Source organism: Rhinatrema bivittatum, chromosome 7 (genome assembly GCF_901001135.1).
Source record: "Rhinatrema bivittatum chromosome 7, aRhiBiv1.1, whole genome shotgun sequence".
NCBI classification, from domain to species: Eukaryota; Metazoa; Chordata; class Amphibia; order Gymnophiona; family Rhinatrematidae; genus Rhinatrema; species Rhinatrema bivittatum.
In genome coordinates this window covers 251,419,370-251,439,676 of record NC_042621.1, presented here as the reverse complement: position 1 = coordinate 251,439,676, position 20,307 = coordinate 251,419,370, and the positions used below count along the sequence as shown (strand labels likewise).

Genomic DNA, 20,307 nt, shown 5'->3' with positions numbered 1-20,307 from the left:
TCTTTAAACTTAATTAAGCACCTGCAGGGAAATCTTAATGTAAACGTTGCTCCCATTTGTATAACTTGCGGTCTCAACAACAGAAATTGTTTTTGCTTTTTCTGCGTAACTTTAGAAATATCAGGAAATATCCTCACTTGTAGGCCCATAAACGATTCTAAACGATGTTTAAAATATAATTTCAAAATCCATTCTTTATCCATCTCCAATGCAAAGTTAACTATTAATGTGGCTGGCTCAGCTTGGGCTTGATCTGATGTCTCTAGCAGCTCTGTAACATTTAAACCAGTTACACCAGATTTAACCTCCCCTGTCTTCCTCAGGGAGTCAGCAGTTGCACCAGAGGATTCTTCTTTTTTAAAATTTTCCCTCATCTTCTATATAAATAAAAATGTTAAATAGTTTGTACATCGTCTCTAATCTCGCCAACTGCTTAACCGAATGCGTTCAAATTTGCACACAACATTCACTTCCCATATGGGAAGGATCTTATACACTTACATTACATATAGGTCACACATGTGACAGGTAATACAAGTTTAAAAATTGCTTACACAACAGCGACATCTGGTGGCCGTCAGCGCAAGTGCAACCTCTTACACCTTTCACACACACTCACACACCACACCCCACCCCCACACAGGGCTATTGTCTTTCATTCACACTCCCTCATAACACACAGAAATCCACACTCATCACACCACACACCCCCACCCACATGCCTGCCAATGTCACTTACTTCACCCACCCTCCCAAAACACACCAAAACACGAATTCCTGGCTGCTACATTGGGAAGCCACGCATTTCACACACCCTCCAAATTTAAATTAAAGTACCCTCTTCCACCCACCCACGCACTGCACTCTGATCACACACTACACCTGAAACAAGTCCGTGCTTCTCCGCCGGCACCACAGGAACGGTCCGGGACACATCGCATTCAGTAGGGCCGTCGGATGCCAGCAACCAAAATGGCGCCGGTGGACTTTGCCTTTACTATGCTATACGGAGACAACAATGACGTCGGTACACCATGTGACATAGTAAGGGCAAGAGCCCGTCGGCGCCATATCCTCAGCGGACATTTGCCCTTACTAGGTCAGGAATCCTGACGCACCACTTTCACCGGTGAAGTTTTGCGACATGGCAGCCGGCGGAACAAACCCTAGCACACACCCTCACCACCGGCTGGCAGTTTACACAGGTAGCCGGGGAGGAGCACGGTGGGGGACCGTTCTTATTTTCCGCCGTGCGCTTTTCACAGGGGGGGGGGGCACTCATTCTCCACATCTCCTGAGAGGGGGGCTGTAGCGTGGGTTGCTCTATTTCGCCGGGTTGGGGGGGGGGGGGTCCAAGAAGGCGTGCTTGCATATTTAAACTATTCTTTGCTGGTGCTGTTCATTTGGGGTAAAAAAAAACAAAAAAAAAAAACCCACACAAACTGTAACCTTTACTGCTCTGTTCTGATTTTTCAAATTAACCAGGCTCAGCTACTGCACCAATTGCTTTCAAATTTGGACACAACCTTGCTTTCACTTTCAGCAAGGTTCTTCTCTATCTAGATTACATAGATGTCACACGGTTACAGAAAAAAAATGTTTTTACATGTGTGTGGGGAAAACAGCGACATCTGTTGGACAAACATGCAACACACGCTTTCTACCTTGGGAAATGAAGCTGCTGTACTGCGCATGCGCGGGCGGGAGCACACGTCAGCACAGCGGGACCAAGATGGTGCTGGGAGGGGCAGCAGCGATGGACCGGCGGCAATATCGGGCGTGGTGGTGTCGGTCGGCCGAACTTCGACACCTGGGAGGAGCTGTGGCGGCGATCTGGTACGGCTCACGTGCCACGACAGGGAGGGATCCTCGCTGACCTCACGCCTTCGGGAGCGGGCCAAGCAGAACCGCACAAGAGGGAGAGGGACGGGGGACGGGGGACGGCAGCTGGGAGGGCATTGCGAGCCGGAGGGGATCAGAATCAGGGAAGGAGATTGAGAGAGGGTGTGGTGTCACTGACAAAAGGGTAGGGAATAGGCAGGGAGAGGTGACAGTGAGGGGAGGGTGAATGAAGGGGGCAGTGAGTGTCAGTGGAGAAACACAGAGGGGAGAGGTGATTGTGAGGGGTGAGAGTTTGAGTGGGGACAGGGGAGTGAAGGGGGGGTTAGTGACCGAAGGGGGAGGGGTGAGTGTGAGGGGAGAGAGCTGGAGTGGGGACAGGGGAGGAAAGGGGGGGGTGAGTGACCAAGGAGGAAGACGATGTGTGACAGGTATATAAGCAAGGGGAAGGGGGAGGGGGGGAAAAGAACCTGACTCTGCCACTGCAACGCGTGGCCGGGCACAGCTAGTTGGAATATAAAATACACGAGTAAATGGTGGTATCTGATCCAATGGCACCTTCAAGATTTCCTGGAGATACTTACTAAACATATCTCTAGGTAGCATATAAGGAACCTTGGGAAAATTAATAATACAAAGGTTTCTGTTTTTTAATAAGTTCTCCTTATTTTCAATTTTATTTAACAATACTAAGTTGTCCTTTATCAAGAGTTCCTGTTGGTTTCTCACAGAGTTCAATATCATCTTCTTTTCGCTTTCTTGAGTATTGATAACTTTTACAGTATTCTCCAAGGAATATGCACCTCATGGTCATCTAGCTTATGTGTACGTGGCTCAGTTTGTTTGATCATCAGATTACCTAGCCCAACCATTGCCTCCCATAGAGTTTCCAATGTTACATGTTCTGGTTTTTGTAAATAAAAAGAAGAAGATTTCAAACTTATCTGCAGTGGGGTAGAAGTAGAAGTTAACCCAGGTATACTCGAATCCATATCGCCTCTGTCTGTGCTGCCGAGGAACCGTTCATCCTCTTCGGGCTGATCTTCCGTGCTGCTCCCTCCCGAAGGGAAGGCTCCCTGGCCGGCACTCTCCACTCGCATCTTCGGCTACTGGAGCTTCCAGGTCACTATCCGGGGTACGCAGCAATGCTGGATTCCTCAGCGCCTCCCTCACCACCAGGGACAGCGTTGTCTCGGAGTCCGGCAGGGAACATGCCTCCTCAACCTCTGTTCCCTGCTCCCGCGACTCTTCTCCCGATGTCAAAACTCCTCGAAGGACGTGGGCATCCATCGGGCCAGGCTTAGGGGTCTCTGGGGGGGCTCCAGGGAAGGCCTTTTCCCGAGCTCGTTTTTTCCTGATTGAGTGGGGCATTTCAGTTGCAAATATCCGAAGAAAAAAAGCAGAAGGTAAGAGCCCACGCTCACGGTGCTATCACAGGATCGCCATCTTGGATCTCAGCACGGGCCCTAATTTAAATACAAAATCGCGCGCCCAGGAGAGGTGTCTGGGTGCTCGTCGGGAGACCGGCCGCTCAACACGGAGTGCCAGCTCTCCCACACTTTTTAATGAATTGGCCTGTGTATTAGATAACTGAGGGAAACTTGCCTTCTTGATCATCTCTAAGTATTTGTTTTTTCATCTCTGGCACTGTATTCATTCAGAAGCATTGATGTGATGAAGTGAAAGCATTTTAAATAGTCTTTTCTATCAAAATATATTGATCTGAAATCATCACATATGCTATTTTTGTTAGTAACTCTTTTCTGTAAATCTTTTAGAAGCTCTGATGCTTCTGGACCTGCATGCTCCAGTACTCTAAACAAATTGAAACACTGTATTAGAACTGCTGCTCTTTCACCCCATTACCTATATTCTGACTTAGAATTTGTTTGCTGTGTAGCAGAATTCAAAATTCTATTAGTATTGTGCAGTAAAAAAATAAACCCTACTTTGTGCTAAGGTAAGAAATTGACACAAAGAAACATAACTTTGCTGGATTCATACTGTAGTTTATTTAATATTTATATTCCACTGATCTGAAAAACATCTTGGCAGAGTACAAATGTAAATAGTAAAAGTAAAATGTAATATTTAATAAAATAAAACATTTTCATAAGACTATTAAAACAAAATTTACTATAGCACCTAAATAATCTTCAGATACAGAAGAAAATCAGGCGGTGAAAACTTTGGTATAAATGCTTTTGAGTTTCTTCTTAAAAAGTCAAATAATTCAGTATTTTGAGCTCAATTGGCAGTGTGTTCCATAGACACGGGACAAGCTCTAGCCCTAATTTCAGCTAACCTTATCTTTTTCTAAAGGTGGCTACAGCCTTAGCCTATCCCCTGTCACTTCAAAGGTCCATCCTGAAGCACACCATGATAAAATTATTTTGCTTTCTAGCAAGTGTTTTATAGCTTAACCTTTTACTATTTCATTAACATAGTTCTCAAAGTTAGAGATTTCCTGTCCCAAAGAGTTTGATACGTGTGGTTGGAAAGGATGATACCTAAAAAGTGATAGGATAAAGTACTTTTCCTGGAAGTTTTGTGAGGAGAATTAGCTGTAAAGGTGGTAAAAATGTCAAAATATGTAGTCAGACTTGTAAATTAAAAATTTGGGAGACCTAAATGTTACTCGAATAGGCTAGTGTATTATAAGGACTACAAATATTACAAATTACAGCACTAATAAGATTATAGCATATGATTATATAGAAATGTAGATATTTTACATTAACTAGGGATTGTTAGAGAATATGTAAACAGAAAGAAATATTCTATTAACTTTGCAAGTAATACAATAGGGCTTACTAGCAATGGGCCAAACTGTTTCTTGTAGATCAGATGGGCGGAGAGGTCAGATGATCAGTCTGCACCATATTTACTTCATGGTTTTGATGATGGCAGCGACTCTGAATTTCCTCTATCTTGTTTCATGTTTTATATCTGTTTGGCAGCATGTCTCTAACAATTACAGTTGTCATCCCTGTCAATTAGTTACGTTGCATGTACTCTGGACAAAATCATTTAACTTTTCACCCAGTATGTGTTTTGGCTTTATGAAGAGAGATGTCACCTATTGTTTTGGTAAAAGAGAAGAAACAAGAGGGTGGTCTTGCAATATCTGCTCACACACAGGGCCCTACAGATGGTTCTCAGCAGTTTCTGCAAATATATTGATCTTGGCTTTTTGGCTAGCATCAGCATTTTGTAGTATTCCATCTTGGTTCACAGACTTTAGCATGAGTTGTCACAGACGTTAACATGAGTTTTCTCACTGGCCTATAGAATTGGACCTGGAACCTTAGGGGTAGATTTTCAAAGGGTTACGTGCATAACCCCCGAAAACCTACCCCTGCGCACACCGAGCCTATTTTGCATAGGCTCTGTGGTGCACGCAAGTCCTGGGACGCGCGTATGTCCCGGGGCTTTCAAAAATGGGCGGTTCGGGGGCGTGGCCGGGGGTAGGGTGGCAGTTCAGGGGCTGGCCGGGGGTGTGGCGGCGGTCCGGGGGCGGTCCCGAGTCCTCCGGCACAATGGCCTGTGCACACAAGTTACAACTCGAAGAAATAAGGTGGGGAGGGATTCAGGTAGGGCTGAGGGGTGGGTTAGATAGGGAAAGGTGGGGGGAGCTAAAAAAAAGTTCCCTCCAAGACCGCTCCGATTTTGGAGTGGCCTTGGAGAGAACGGGGAAAGCCATCAGGGCTCCCCTTGGGCTCGGCGTGCGCATGTGTGCACCCCCTTGTGAGCGCCGACCCCGGATTTTAAAACATGCGCGCGGCAGCGCGCACAAGTTATAAAATCAGGTGTACATTTGTGCGCACTGGGTAGCGTGCAGAAATGTACCCTGCACGCGTAGGAATTAAAATCAGCCCCATAGTGTATTGTAATACACAATTTTTTCAGAACCAAGCTAACTGCAGCACAGCAAAAGGCAATGGCAGACAGGCTATTGAAGGTCTGGAACTATGGAAAATCTTTAGTCTTGTATGTGTTGGTAGATGGAAAGGATCTTTCAGCCTGGAGAGGGACATGTGGAGTAAAAGGAAGAAGAGAGATTTTGCAGGAGGCAGATGCAAGTAACTTTCAGTAGAAATGGATCTTCTTAATATAAAGTTGTGACAAAAATAATAAGAAAATAAGAACATAAGAACATGGCATACTGGGTCAGACCAAGAGTCCATCAAGCCCAGCATCCTGTTTCCAACAGTGGCCAATCCAGGCCATAAGAACCTGGCACGTAACCAAAAACTAAGTCTATCCCATGCTATTGTTGCTAATAATAGCAGTGGCTATTCTCTAAGTCAACTTAATTAATAGCAGGTAATGGACTTCTCCTCCAAGAACTTATCTAATCCTTTTTTAAACACAGCTACACTAACTGCACTAACCACATCCCCTGGCAACACATTCCAGAGTTTAATCATGGCTTACTACAATGAGCAAGTTTAAGCTAGAAAAGTTTTAGAAGTTGATGGAGCAGAAAGACATTCTCTGCATTGAAGTGGGAAAGTATTTAGATGTGCGATTCTTGTCATGTTACTTATTTAATGATGTTTGCAAGATTTGGTGTAAACTGCTATATACAACTTGTATTTGTTTTAATAGGAAACTGACTAAAGTTTTAAGAAACTATGTGGACAGTGCAGAGAAACCTGGTGTCACTGATCAGATATTTAAAGCAATGAAAGCTTTGGAATATATCTTCAAATTTATTGTCCGTTCCAGAATACTCTTCAATCAGTAAGTGTAATAAAATTAAACTTATATTAACAAGCTGTTTTCCTTCTGCTTACATAGAGAATGATTGTTAATTTTGAATGAATTGTCATTTAGGGGTCAGTTTTGAATATCCTGCATTTTCAGCAATGTACACGGATCCTTATGGCTACTATACATTGCAGTCAATTTTCAAATCAACCACCAGTTTGTCTTTAAAAATTTACAGCTGCAAAGTAGATACACTAAAAGCACCCACTTACTTTGCATCTGCCTTATGTACGAGCTGCTGAGTGGGGGGCAAAATAGTGCGCTTCCTTTTGAAAATAGTATGTGTACTGTTTCACACCCACGACAGCGCCTCTTTTTACTTAGATGAAAGTATACGTGCTGTGAAAGGCCATGCAGACTTTTAGTTGGACAGGGGAAGATAATTTTTAGACAGGCCAGTTTACCCAGGTAAATGGCTTTGAAAATTGTACTCCTTAGAATTTCTTCCCTAGAGCTGTTGGAAAAGGTAAAACATTCTCAAAAGATGATTTAGGAGCTCACAGAATATTTACTTCAGTCTATTGCTTTTAGCCATCTTAACTGAACCGCTTCCTACCAAGTAGCTGCTGGAAACCAAAACAACCCATGTAAGAAAGTAAAAGTGGGATAGGCTCTTCAAGAATTCTCATCATGCTATCATAAATACACTGTTAGTGCTACTGCTTGTGTGTGTGTGTGTGTGTGTGTATATATATATATATATATATAATACATGCCACTTAATTTTTAAACTTTTTATTTCTTTATATTTTTCAACAATCATTTTATCAAAAACATCCACATAGCAGATTACCTTCGTACTATAACATTTAAATCCACCCTAAAAACATTACAGACTTTATTATTTCTCAAAAGAGCCCACCACTCTGAAAAATGTCAATATTTATCTTTTCCACAAAGTCAAGCTCAATCAAATTGTAACATCCTTCTTTACTCTAATTGAATAATTCAGACCTCCTATTTTTACCACATATGTTTACAGATGCATTCACAGATGTGTTCACAACCGTGTTCACAAAAGTTCATATACCCCATCAAGTTGTGACATCCTTCTTTCCTCTAATTGAGTTTTTCAAAACCTTCTGTTTGTTACCAGATGTAGTTACGGATGTAGTCACAGATGTGTTCACGGACGTACTCACAAAAGTTCATACACCCCAACATAAAGGCCTCGATGTTTCACCACCCAAGCGGCTTCATCAGGGGGAACTTTAATAGCATTTTCATGTTATCTTAAAAACATAAAATTACACATATTCAAAAACCTTCCACATTTTCCCACATCTCCCATATTTCCCTATTCATCAAATAATATACACACTCAAAAAGCATCTCTACTGAGCTTTAGGCTCTGTTCAATTTACCTTCCACTTTCCTCAATTACAGACCCAGCTCGCCAGACTGTTGCTGGATCTGCTTTGCTCAATTTTCAGCAAGGTAACAAGCCGCTTATAGACTTTGCAATCGAATTTAAGACTTTAGCATCCGAACTACATTGGGACACTGGATGCCTACGTGCCATATTCATGGAGGGCCTCCACTCTCGCCTAAAGGACGAACTAGTGGCTCGTGATTTGCCTGAATCCCTTGAGTCCCTGATGGAACTGGCTAGGAGAATTGACCGCCGCATCCGAGACCGAATTCAGGAGGCTAAGAGTCCACGAAAGTCTACGGTGGGGGATAACCGTCCTAAACCTATGCCTATTGCTTCCGGCTTACCGCCTGCATCCTTAGAGGAGGAAGAGTCTATGCAACTAGGCTGAAGCCATTTAACTTCCAAGGAGAGAAGTTTTCGCAAACGCATGGGGTTATGCATGTATTGTGGTCAATCGGGCCACGCAGGCCAAACCTGTCCCATCTGTCCGGGAAACTGATGGGCCTAGGATCTGCAGGAGGACTTCTCCTGGGCCTCACCTCTCCTACTCCTCCATTATCCTTACCAGTATCTCTGCTCTGCGAAGGCCTTGAATTTCAGACTCTCGCTCTCAATGACTCCGGTGCCGGAGGTAATTTTATTCTGAAGCACGTGTTGAACATCTACGGATTCCTACCACACCAATAGATAAGCCACTGCTATTGTCCTCTATCCATGGAGAACCACTTCCTGGAGAAGTTTCATTGATTACCCAGGCCACTGGCCTGTGCACTGGAGCTTTACACTCTGAATCCATCTCATTTCTAGTATTGGAAAAAGCCATGCATCCAGTGGTATTGGGGCTGCCTTGGCTTCAAGACCATATGCCACAATTTAATTGGGCCACGTGGGGGCCAGACTGTCATGGTTGGTGCTTCGCAGAAGTTTTGCTGCACATTTGCATGCCCACTACTCCATCATTATTTGGCTTACCTCCACAATACGCCTCTTTCCATGATGTTTTCTAAAGCAAGCAGCTGATGTACTTCCACTGCACAGAGTATTTGACTGCGCCATAAATCTGAAGCCTAATTCAGAACCTCCCAAAGGAAGAGTCTATCCTCTTTAAGTAGCTGAGACTAAAGCTACGTCTACCTACATACAAGAAAACCTACAAAAGGGATTTATCAGACCCTCCAAATCTCCTGCTGGTGCAGGTTTCTTTTTCGTAGGGAAGAAGGATGGCACCTTATGCCCCTGCATAGACTACAAGGGTCTGAATGAGATTACCATCAAGGACAGGTTACCCCCTGCCCTTAATTTTTGAACTGTTTGACAGGTTCCAAGGAGCCAAGATATTCTCCAAATTAGACCTGAAAGGAGCTTACAACTTGGTGCGTATTCGTGAAAGCGACGAATGGAAGACTGCTTTTAACACCCGCGATGGACACTTTGAATATTTCGTCATGCCCTTCGGTTTGAGTAACGCACCTGCAGTCTTTCAAAATATGATGAACGACATCTTACTTTATCAATGCATGGTAGTATATCTTGATGATATATTGATCTTTTCTCAAGATCTGCACACTCATCAGGAAGATGTTAAAGTCTTAAGACGCCTGAGTGAGTACCACCTATACGCAAATCTTGAAAAGTGCGAATTCCACAAGAAGGTTGTACCCTTCCTGGGATACATTGTTTCTAATAACACTTGGCCAGGGCTGTTCACTGGACACTATCTGCTATTGATTTTGAAGCTATTTTATTTTTTTTGTATATTTTATGATTTTTTTTTGCACAACAAATGAAAGCAACAATAGCAATATCTGGAGAAATAGACACATAAGATTAGCAGTATACAGAAATGGCAAAATATAAAAGCCTTCTAAAAAGGATAAATTAAATGTATGGAATCGGAGACAAAGAGCTACTCGCAATCAAGCTGGCTGTTGAAGATTGGCGTCCTTGGCTGGAAGGCGCACAACACCAAATAGTAGTGTACACCAATCACAAGAATTTGGAGTACCTCAGACATGCTCAGCGACTCAATCACCATCAAGCAAGATGGTCTCTGTTCTTTAACAGATTTGACTTCCTTCTGAAGTATCGTCCGAGAGAGAACAACACTCGAGCTGATGCCCTGTCACAATCCTTCTCCCCTCAGGATGTGCCAGATGAACCCCCTTCATATTGATCCCGAGAGAGTGGTCCTAGCAGCCACTCATGCAGTGCCTACCGGGAAGACAGTGGTGGCCTGAAATCTAAGGAAGAAGCTGTTGAACTGGGCGCACGATTCCAGTCTGGCAGACCATCTGGGACAGAGTCGTACCCTAGCTATGTTACAAAGGTACTATTGGTGGCCAACCATGAAAAAGGACGTACAAGTTGGAAGGCGCACAACACCAAATAGTAGTGTACACTGATCACAAGAATTTGGAGTCAATTCTTGTGATCGGTTTGTGCTGTTTGTAGGGATGTGCATTCGTTTTGAACAAATGCGCAATCCGCAACATATAGGTCCCTATTCATTGCATTCGTGGGGTTCTGAAATGTATGGCGAACCCCCATGAATGCAACATATCACTAACGAATAAACCCCCCCCCTCCTGCCCCCCCCCCCCAAGACTTGCCAAAAGTCCCTGGTGGTCCAGCGGGGATCCTGGAGCAATCTCTTGCACTCGGGCCATCGGCTGCCGGTATTCAAAATGGCGCCGATAGCCTTTGCCCTTACTATGTCACAGGGGCTACCGGTGCCATTGGTCGGCCCCTGTCACATGGTAGGAGCACAGTGACCCAACACCATTTGGGTCACTGTTGACCGCTTCTCCAGAATGACACATTTTGTAGCATTATCAGGTTTACCCTCTGCTACGGAGTTAGAAAAACTCTTTATTAAACACATCTTCCGCCTTCATGGGATGCCTAAGCATATCCTATCCGACAGAGGAGTGCAATTTACTGCAAAGGTTTGGAGAGCCTTATGTCAAAAATTTGACATCGCCTTGGACTTAACCTCCGCTTACCATTCTAAGTCTAATGGTCAGACTGAGAGGATGAATAGAACGCTGAAACAATTTCTGCGATCTTATGTCAATTCCAGACAGAACGACTGGGCTGAATTACTGCCTTGGGCAGAGTTTTCTATCAACTCATATCCTGCAACCTCGACGGGGTCTTCTCCCTTTCAGCTCGTCTATGGATGACAATCGCTGCCTCCGCTTCCAATTCCATGATCAGTGGCCTCTCCTGCTGCTCAGACCACTGCAGCAGATCTATCAAAGAGGACAGAAGGCAAAAAGAACCTACGATGCTCATCATCGAAAGTTACCACAGTTTCAGCCTGGAGACAGTCTGGTTAAGTACCAAGTACCTTCACCTTAAACGTCCCTCAGCGTGATTTGCACCTCATTGTGTTGGACCCTTTGCTATCCTTCAGAGATTAGGGAATCTGACGTACAGTCTAAAACTACCTCCATCAATGAAGATACACAATGCATTTCATGTCTGTCTATTAATACCAGTGTTGCTCTCCGAGTTCTCCAGAAAGACACCAGAACCTACTAGTCTGGACACTGAGGATGACATCGAATATGCCGTGGACGACATCCTAGATGTGCGTAAAAGAGGCAAGACATGGGAGTATCTCATCTCATGGGAGAACTATGGACCAGAAGAGAACTCCTGGGAACCACTGGCCAACATTACAGATAAAGAAATGGTACATCAATTCCACCTGGCACACCCACGAAAACCCAGACCACCTGGAAGAAGTCTTGAAGGGGGCCCTTTGAAGGGGGTACTGTTGCATCAGTCTGTCGCAGATGGCTGCGACCGCTCTGCCTTAGCTCTTTTCTTCTTTCCTTCCTCCTTGGGCAAGATGGCTGCCTCCGGTGCCGAGGGCCTCGGCGTCTCCAGCTCAGCATGGGCATTCCAGTCCGCCATGCCCCTTCCTGTGGCCTCCTAGGGCGCACGTACGTTGCCTATGCTCTAATATACGTCATGGCGGGAACCTCGGGGGCGTCCCCACCGCATGATGTCAATACCTCCGGGTATTTAAAGCCTCTGTTTCACTACCACCATTGAGTTAGCAAGGACTTCGGTTTAGCTACTCTAACCACTCTAAGCTGCACACTTAGAAGCCTCTCTACTCATTGGGTCTCGCTCCTCACGAAGCTCTAGGCACCCGCTCCTCGGGGGTCTCTCACTTCCAACCACCTCCGGGGCCTCTACTAACTAGACAACCGCTCCTCAGGGGTCTCTCTCTCTTTCTATTTTCAGGATCCTCTTGGACTATCAGGTACTCGCTCCTCAAGGGCTTACCAGTCTGGGTATCCTGCACCACAGACCTTCGGTCCCACCATATCTATTGCCAGGAAGACGTCCGCACTACGCTCCTATGAGTACCTCTACGATCCGGTGCTCCAACTCCACCTACCAGGCTCGGCTTTACCTGCACTGCAGACTCCCACCTATCATGAACATCTGAGTGAGACTTCTACATCTGAGACTGTCAGAACGTATTGGCATCTCATAGACTTCAGTGCCTTGCCTTCCTGTTTCATACCATCTATCTACAGCAGTACAATAAAGCCTTCCACCTGCTGCATGTCTGCTATCTGAGTTTAGCCTATCATTGTGGTTCGCCACGGGGCCCCTCCCCGTGGAAGGAGTCATCTTCACAGCGACCAAGGGTCCACATGATGCCACAAACACAACAGCTGTGTTATGTAATCCATTTGCCTGTCTCTGTGTCTCTGTGTCTAAATGTGATGTGTCTAGGTGTCTAGGTGTTTTTCTGTCTGATTGTGGTGTGGTTTTACTGTTTCTGTTTGTGTCTGGGTATGGTGTTGTCTATCTACCCTGCTGTCTCTGTCTGGGTGCGAGATGTCTTAGTCTTTGTCTCTCCAACTGGTATGGTGTGACTTGTGGTCTATTTGTTGTGGTGTCTGTATCTTTGTGTAAGGTGGTATGTTTCTATCTGTGTTCTTTTCAGTGTGGTGTGTGTCTGTCTGGGCCTGCCTGCATGTATGTATGTTTTTGTGTACTGTCTGGGTGTGATGTATGTGTGAATGTCTCTTATCTGGTTGTGAGGCATTTGCTTGGATAGTGTATCTGTCTCTCTATATCTGGGGATAGCGTGTATGTCTTTGTGACCTGGTGTGGGATGTACGTTTGTCTTTTTGCCTCTTTCTGGTTGTGATATATCTGTGTCTCTCTTTTAATATGCCTGTACCTGTCTCCAAGCATAGTATGTCTGTGTCTCTTTATGTCTCTCTGAGAGTGGTATATGCCTGTCTGGATGTGGTGTCTGCTTCTGTGTGTGTATGTACTTTTCAGTTTGCTCCTTTCAGCAACTTGAAGAGAATCCAAACTGGGCCTTTTAGCTGCTGGTTGGCAAATGCTACTTGGCAAATGATTCAATAGCTGATTGATCTGGTGAGAGATTTTGATATCAGGCCAGGAATCCAAGATACCTTTTGTGTGTGTGTAAAGTTGTACTTTTTAAATTGTTACCATTTTCATTCACATTAATGCTTTTTTACACTCCTTTGGAGTGTATTTGGGTCTGTTTGTTGAGCACCTTCCATAATTACATATTACCTGATCTTTTTGTATTTATATCTATATAGAACCATGCGAGATGAGAAGTGATCTATATTTTGTATATCCTAGGGCATTGGTTCCCAAACTATCCTGGAGGACCCCCAGCCAGTTGGATTTTCAGGATATACACAACAAATATGCATGAGATAAATTTGCATGCATCCATATTGTCGATATCCTGAAAACCCCACAATCTGGGGGTCCTCCAGGACAGGTTTGTTAACCCCTGTCTTAAAGGAGAAGAATGAAAGATTTTCAAATACCTCAAAAGTATGAATACACAAGAAAGAAAACATTGAGAAGGTAGTGAATGCATAGAATGGCCTCCAAGTGGAGATGATGGAGACAAAAACAGTGGAATTCAAGAAATTGTGGGAGAAGCCAGAATTCAACCCTGGTCCCATGGCATTACATCAGGGATGAAATTGGGCTTTATAGTCCTTATATGCAATCATATTTTATTTGTCTCTGTTTTTAAACGATATGAATCCTTGGAATACCAGGTAAAAGATGGATGTGATATGAGGAGTTTTGTTTCATGATGTTCATGCCAGTCTTTACTGAAAAGGGACATTTTCCCATTTCTTTCATTAGCAAGTTGTACAAGAAATTGAAACCATGCAAATGAGCAAGAGTCACAGGGATGTCTGGATAATTCTGCAAATGCAGATGGTTTTTGACAGTCAAAACAGAGACATTAAGAAGGCTTTTTTTAAGTACTTGAAACTTGAATTCTTTTGTCTTTCCCTTGAGGTTTATGTTTGTGCCAAAACATAAGAAGGCGATAAACTACAAAAAGAACTGCTTTCTTGTGGGTGTTGCCACAAATAAACTCAGCATGTAAGGGTTTTAAGTCAAATCTATTAAGACAGTTGTATATTGATTACTTTCTATAGCTTGAAGAAATAATATTGATTAACTTCAGAAAAGAAGCTGAAGCGGAAAGACAGATATTGAATCGGCAAATATTTAGATAAAAAGTACATTAGCAGGGAGTGCACTATTTTTAAACAAATTGGAGAAGGCTGAATTGAATGATATTTCATGATTGGTTGAAAATATGAATACAAATATTTATTTATTATAAATATTGTGAGACTCCATAATAATAACTATTGACCTATGTTGCCACTTCTAGTTGAATACATTTTTACTAAACATACTGCTAGTCCTTGCAAATTGCTGAAGCCACAGATGTTCACAGCATTCAGTGGACATTTGTGAAATTTACCTATATCTTTAGTGATGAAAATTGTGGCTAAAGGCAGCTTGCTATAAATATTTACAGATCGTTGTCAGTTCCTGTAGATCTTAAAGGATTAATGGTCAATTCCATATGTTATGCAGGCTGCATTATACCTAGAGCTATCGAGAAAAAAGCCATTTATTTATTACTGGATATTAGACCAGTCACTTGAGTGCTGTCTCTTTTCTTCTGTGCTGACCAGCTAGAGTTCATAGCAGACTTTTATTGCATTTTCCTCATTCAGGAATGCCTTTCTGATATCTCATCATTCATTGATTGCATCCTTTTTAAAATCCAGTCTTCTCACAGCACTACTTTAACTCGTATAGAGCCTTCATTTTCCATATCCACTCTAGACTTTGTGTCTGCTTTCTATCTAATAGAGAGTCAGTGGGGCTCAGAGAAACTATGGAGGTGGTATGCTTGGGCCCCAGGAGAGAACAAAAATGGCTTCCACTATCCTCCTTGTGAGGATGGCCGAGCAAACCTTCGCTCTCTGGAGTCAGAAACCACTCTGACTCCAGCTTTTCTAATCCACTGTTCACTTTATTCACATGCAAATAGACACAATGCTGAGAATCCCTGCCTCCTTTTGCAGTATTCAGCTTACACATGGGGTTGTAGACTGTCTTTCCTCTGGACAGTGTACCGTTACTCATTTCTGGCTTGGACAGGATAGTTTAACAGGAGCTGCCTCTCTTTCCTCTGTGGGATTTAAGGTGGATCGGACATCTATCCTGGTCCTGCACATGCAAAGGGGAAAATCAGGTCTCTCTGTTACATACCTACAGTCAGAAAAATATATTTAGGAAAATAAATTGTAGAGTGATGAAATAATAATTGCCAGAAATTTCTGTGCAAATAGTTACCAAGGTATGTCCATAAATTAATTTTCAAGTGTAATACATTTGAGTAATTAATACAAGTCTCAGGAGTACAAGCTAAATATTAACAAATAAAATGATTTTGAATATTGACTATAAAGGGTTTAATAGCAAAGCCAGGAAAATAAAATGAGTATTTATATGAATTGCTGAAGATTTGTTAATTAGTGAAGGGATGGGAAGGGGAAGCTGGTTGGCAAAAATTGCTGAGGTCAGTATTGGTATAATTATTAAGAGTAATGCTCAGATGAACTGTTTGAAGGGAGGTGGCCCTTGGTCTGACAAAGCCCTAGATTTTTCAGTAAGGGAATTGGGTATAGTTCTGAAATTTGGCACACTGCTGAACCGTAGGATAAAAGCACTGTAAAGAATGGTGGCCTGAACGCTTGCCTATTCCTGTCCTGCTGTTACTTCTTTGCCAGTATTTCCTTTTGGTTTGCCTTTCTGTCATTTGGAAGATGTTGTTATGCCTTCCAAATGGAAAGGCTCTTTCCCACGGAGCCTATACCTCCGTTGGGGCAGCTTACTATCGAACAGTGCTTTGCACCCCATGTTTGAAGGGGCTTTGGGTCCTGTTGCCAAGGTAAATGATGAACAAAATCTCTTTGAGCCCCCTTGATGACTGGCTGCTGCCTGCAGTATGGGGATCACTGGCTGATGCATCGATGGCGGCTCCTGGTGAGGATATTCGAGCCGTTGAGAATGAGGGAGCTGCAGGGTTCGGAAGCCCCATCCAAATGTCTCCGCTGGCGGCTTGAGGCAGTTCTGGAGCAATTGGACGCAGCATGGTTCTTTCCATGTCTGAGGAGGAAGTTTGCCTTTCTCTTCCGGGTCTTCAGTCCAGCGTGATTTTCTTTTCTCTGGAGAAACCAGCAGTCATCACATTAGACTCTCTCTGGGATCTTATGATTAACCTTGGAAAGCCTTTCAGCTCCTGTGCTTCAAAGGTAACTGCTGTTTCTCAACAAGTTAATATGTCCAAGAATAATCTTTCTCAATTTCAAGAGTTAACGGGGAAGATCAAGGAAGTGGAAGGAGTAGTTCATTCTATTAAGAGTGCAAACCTCTATTATCCAGGACTGTAATGTCTTGAATAGGAGATGTGAATATATAGAGAATAAATTGAGACATTTGAACTTGTGTTTGTTAAATTTTCCAAGGGTAGTGTGTGAAATTCCTCATCTTACTTTCAAAAGATATCTTTTGGATATTTTGGCTTTATCCGCTGATTCTGTCCTACTGTGGATAAAGTTTTATTTTTTGCCATCTCACTCTGTTAATCAAAATCAAGCTTTAGATGTAAACCTGATTGCTTTTCTTGTATCCTCTAATTATGAAGTTTTTGAATGAGCTACTTTATTGGTTTATTTTTTTTACAGATTATGATTTGAGTTTAGTTATGAAAAGTTATTTTAAAAATTCTAATGCTTTGTTTATGGGTCAGAGAGTAAGGATATTTCCAGATCTTTCCAAAATGACTCTGGAAAGAAGAAAGGGATTCTTGGCTTTGCACCAGGAAACCCGAGATATAGGTGCAACTGTTTTCCTGAGATTTTCTTGCAAATGTATAGTTAGGTATAATAATGATTGTTTTGTTTTTCTTTTTGTACTGGGAACAGTTAAAGGCCTTTGATTCCAAGAAATCCTTGATTCCTATTGGAGTTTCTAATTTATCTAATTAATGATGAACATTGGTTGTTTTTCAGACTATTGCCATTTCCTAGAATTGTTTTCTGATATTTTCTCCAATGGTTTTTCTTTTCCTCCCCCTACTTGATGTATTTGGGGATTAATGTAGATGTTATGTATATTGCCTCTTTATGTTACTAAGGAACATTGTTCCTTTACATCTTGTTTCTTTTACAAAGCGGATGCTCTGTTATAATGTAAAATTCAGTAAATAAATAATAATTTTAAAAAAGCACTGTAAAGAAACTGACACAATAATTGTGGACCAGAAATCAAAAGCATAGGAGCAGCTGGTACACAGGAATCTTAGTTATCTCTTCTGGTTTTAATCATAGTATTTGTTGAAACAGATGGTGTTCTCTCTTTGTATGCTTTCTTTGCTTTGCATAGAGGTGATAGGGATGTGTATTCATTAAAAAAAAAAAAAAGAAGGGCATCCCGAAATGAATGGGACCCCATTTATTTCTTTCGGGAATCCCTGAAACAAATGGAGGGAGTTCCATGATTTAAACAAATCCTATTCATCCCATTCATTTCATCCACCAATCATTTATATTGGCCATTGAAGTCTGTGGGCCATAGAAATCAAAGGGGGAGCAAGTGTAAAACAGAATTTATTTAATAAAGCAGAAAGCTAGCCCTTCCCAGTGAATCATGTGAATCTTCCCTGCCTTGGTACAACATGTTTCAAGGAGATAACAGATATCGTATCACAGTGAAGCATTTTTCTATTCCATTTTGTTGCTGCTCTCCAGATCCAGTGATGTTGATCTTTAACACTGAGCATGTCTGAGTTGTACTGTGCAAAGTATATGCATTCCTTCTGTAGACATTGTCTTGGGATGTTATTTTTTGAGCTCTGAGTTCTTAGATTTAACTTTTCCAAAACAGTGTTTTTGACTGCTGCCCATTTTAGTCTGTGCTTCATTGGTCTCATCCCTAAAACATCATAAGTGATTTTCTGCCACAGCCTATCTGCCATACCCCTAATACCACCAAAGGGACTTGCTGCCATATCACAAAACTATTGTTGGTGCCCACTAAGTCGAGCTATACTCGACTTAGTGCTCACTAATGCAGATAATGTCTCAGATGTCCAGGTGGGCGCCCACCTCAGCAGCAGTGATCATCAAACGGTATGGTTTAATATCACTAAAAGAATAGGGAAAAGAACCACAAAGACCCGAGTTTTACAGTTCAAAAACACAGACTTTGAGGAAATGGGGAACTACCTGGAGGAAGAACTTAAAGGATGGGAGAACGAGAGAGATGTGGATCAGCAGTGGACCAATCTAAAAGGAGCAATCACCAAGGCAACTGCTCTATATGTTAGAAATGTAAAGAAAAGCAAAAGAAAACTGAAACCTATCTGGTTCTCAAAGGAGGTGGCTGACAAAATTAAAGCTAAAAGAACAGCATTCAAGAAATATAAAGGATCCCAAAGGGAGGAGCACAAAGAAGAATATTTGTATCAACTGAGGGAGACAAAGAAATTAATCAAGTTGGCAAAGAGTCAAGCAGAAGAGAGGATTGCCAAGGAGATAAAAAATGGTGACAAAACATTTTTCAGATACATCAGCGAAAAGAGAAAGGTCCAAAGTGGTATAGTGAAATTGAAAGGTGGTAATGATCAATGTGTGGAGAGAGACGAAGAAATGGCAGAAATATTAAACGAATACTTCAGCTCTGTGTTCACTAAAGAAGACCCTGGAGAAGGACCATCTCTAAACAACAAGAAACTGGAGGGAAGGGGAATAGATGAAAATCCTTTTACAGTAGAAAATGTGTGGGAAGAACTAAAGAACCTGAAAGTGGACAAAGCCATGGGGCCTGATGGGATTCATCCAAGGATATTGAGGGAGCTCAGAGATGTTCTGGCGGGTCCGCTGTGTGACCTGTTCAATAGATCCCTAGAAACGGGAGTGGTGCCGAGTGATTGGAGAAGAGCGGTGGTGGTCCCGCTTCACAAGAGTGGGAACAGGGAATAGGCAGGCAACTACAGACCGGTTAGCCTCACTTCGGTGGTGGGAAAAGTAATGGAGTCACTGCTGAAAGAGAGAATAGTGAACTATCTACAGTCTGGAGAATTGATGGACCAGAGGCAGCATGGATTCACCAGGGGAAGATCCTGTCAGACAAATTTGATTGACTTTTTTGACTGGGTAACCAAGGAATTGGATCAAGGAAGAGCACTAGATGTCATCTACTTGGATTTCAGCAAAGCTTTTGATACGGTTCCGCACAGGAGACTGGTGAATAAAACGAGAAGCTTGGGAGTGAGTGCCGAGGTGGTGACCTGGATTGCAAATTGGTTGACGGACAGAAGACAATGTGTGATGGTAAATGGAGCCTTCTCTGAAGAGAGAGCGGTTTTAAGTGGTGTACCGCAAGGATCGGTGTTGGGACCGGTCCTGTTCAATATCTTTGTGAGCGACATTGCGGACGGGATAGAAGGTAAGGTTTGTCTTTTTGCGGATGACACTAAGATCTGCAACAGAGTGGACATGCCGGAAGGAGTGGAGAGAATGAGACGGGATCTAAGGAAACTGGAAGAGTGGTCGAAGATATGGCAGCTGAGATTCAATGCCAAGAAGTGCAAAGTCATGCATATGGGGAGTGGAAATCCGAATGAACTGTACTCGATGGGGGGGGAAAGGCTGATGTGCACGGAGCAGGAGAGGGACCTTGGGGTGATAGTGTCTAATGATGTGAAGACAGCGAAACAATGCGACAAGGCGATAGCAAAAGCCAGAAGAATGCTGGGCTGCATAGAGAGAGGAATATCGAGTAAGAAAAGGGAAATGAATATTCCCTTGTACAGGTCCTTGGTGAGGCCTCACCTGGAGTACTGTGTTCAGTTCTGGAGACCGTATCTACAAAAGACAAAGACAAGATGGAAGCGGTACAGAGAAGGGCGA

The 20,307-nt window shown here is 43.0% G+C and overlaps 1 protein-coding gene across 5 annotated transcripts in view; it reads left to right on the top strand.

Moving 5' to 3' along the window:
• Positions 1–20,307, top strand: part of DOCK1 (dedicator of cytokinesis 1) — a 1,428,876-nt gene that overhangs the window by 291,655 nt on the left and 1,116,914 nt on the right. For all 5 annotated transcript variants that reach the window (XM_029610025.1, XM_029610029.1, XM_029610028.1 and 2 more), the window contains exon 22: positions 6,451–6,585. In XM_029610025.1, coding sequence (XP_029465885.1) covers positions 6,451–6,585 — 135 coding nt within the window. The remainder of the gene's footprint in view (positions 1–6,450; positions 6,586–20,307) is intronic.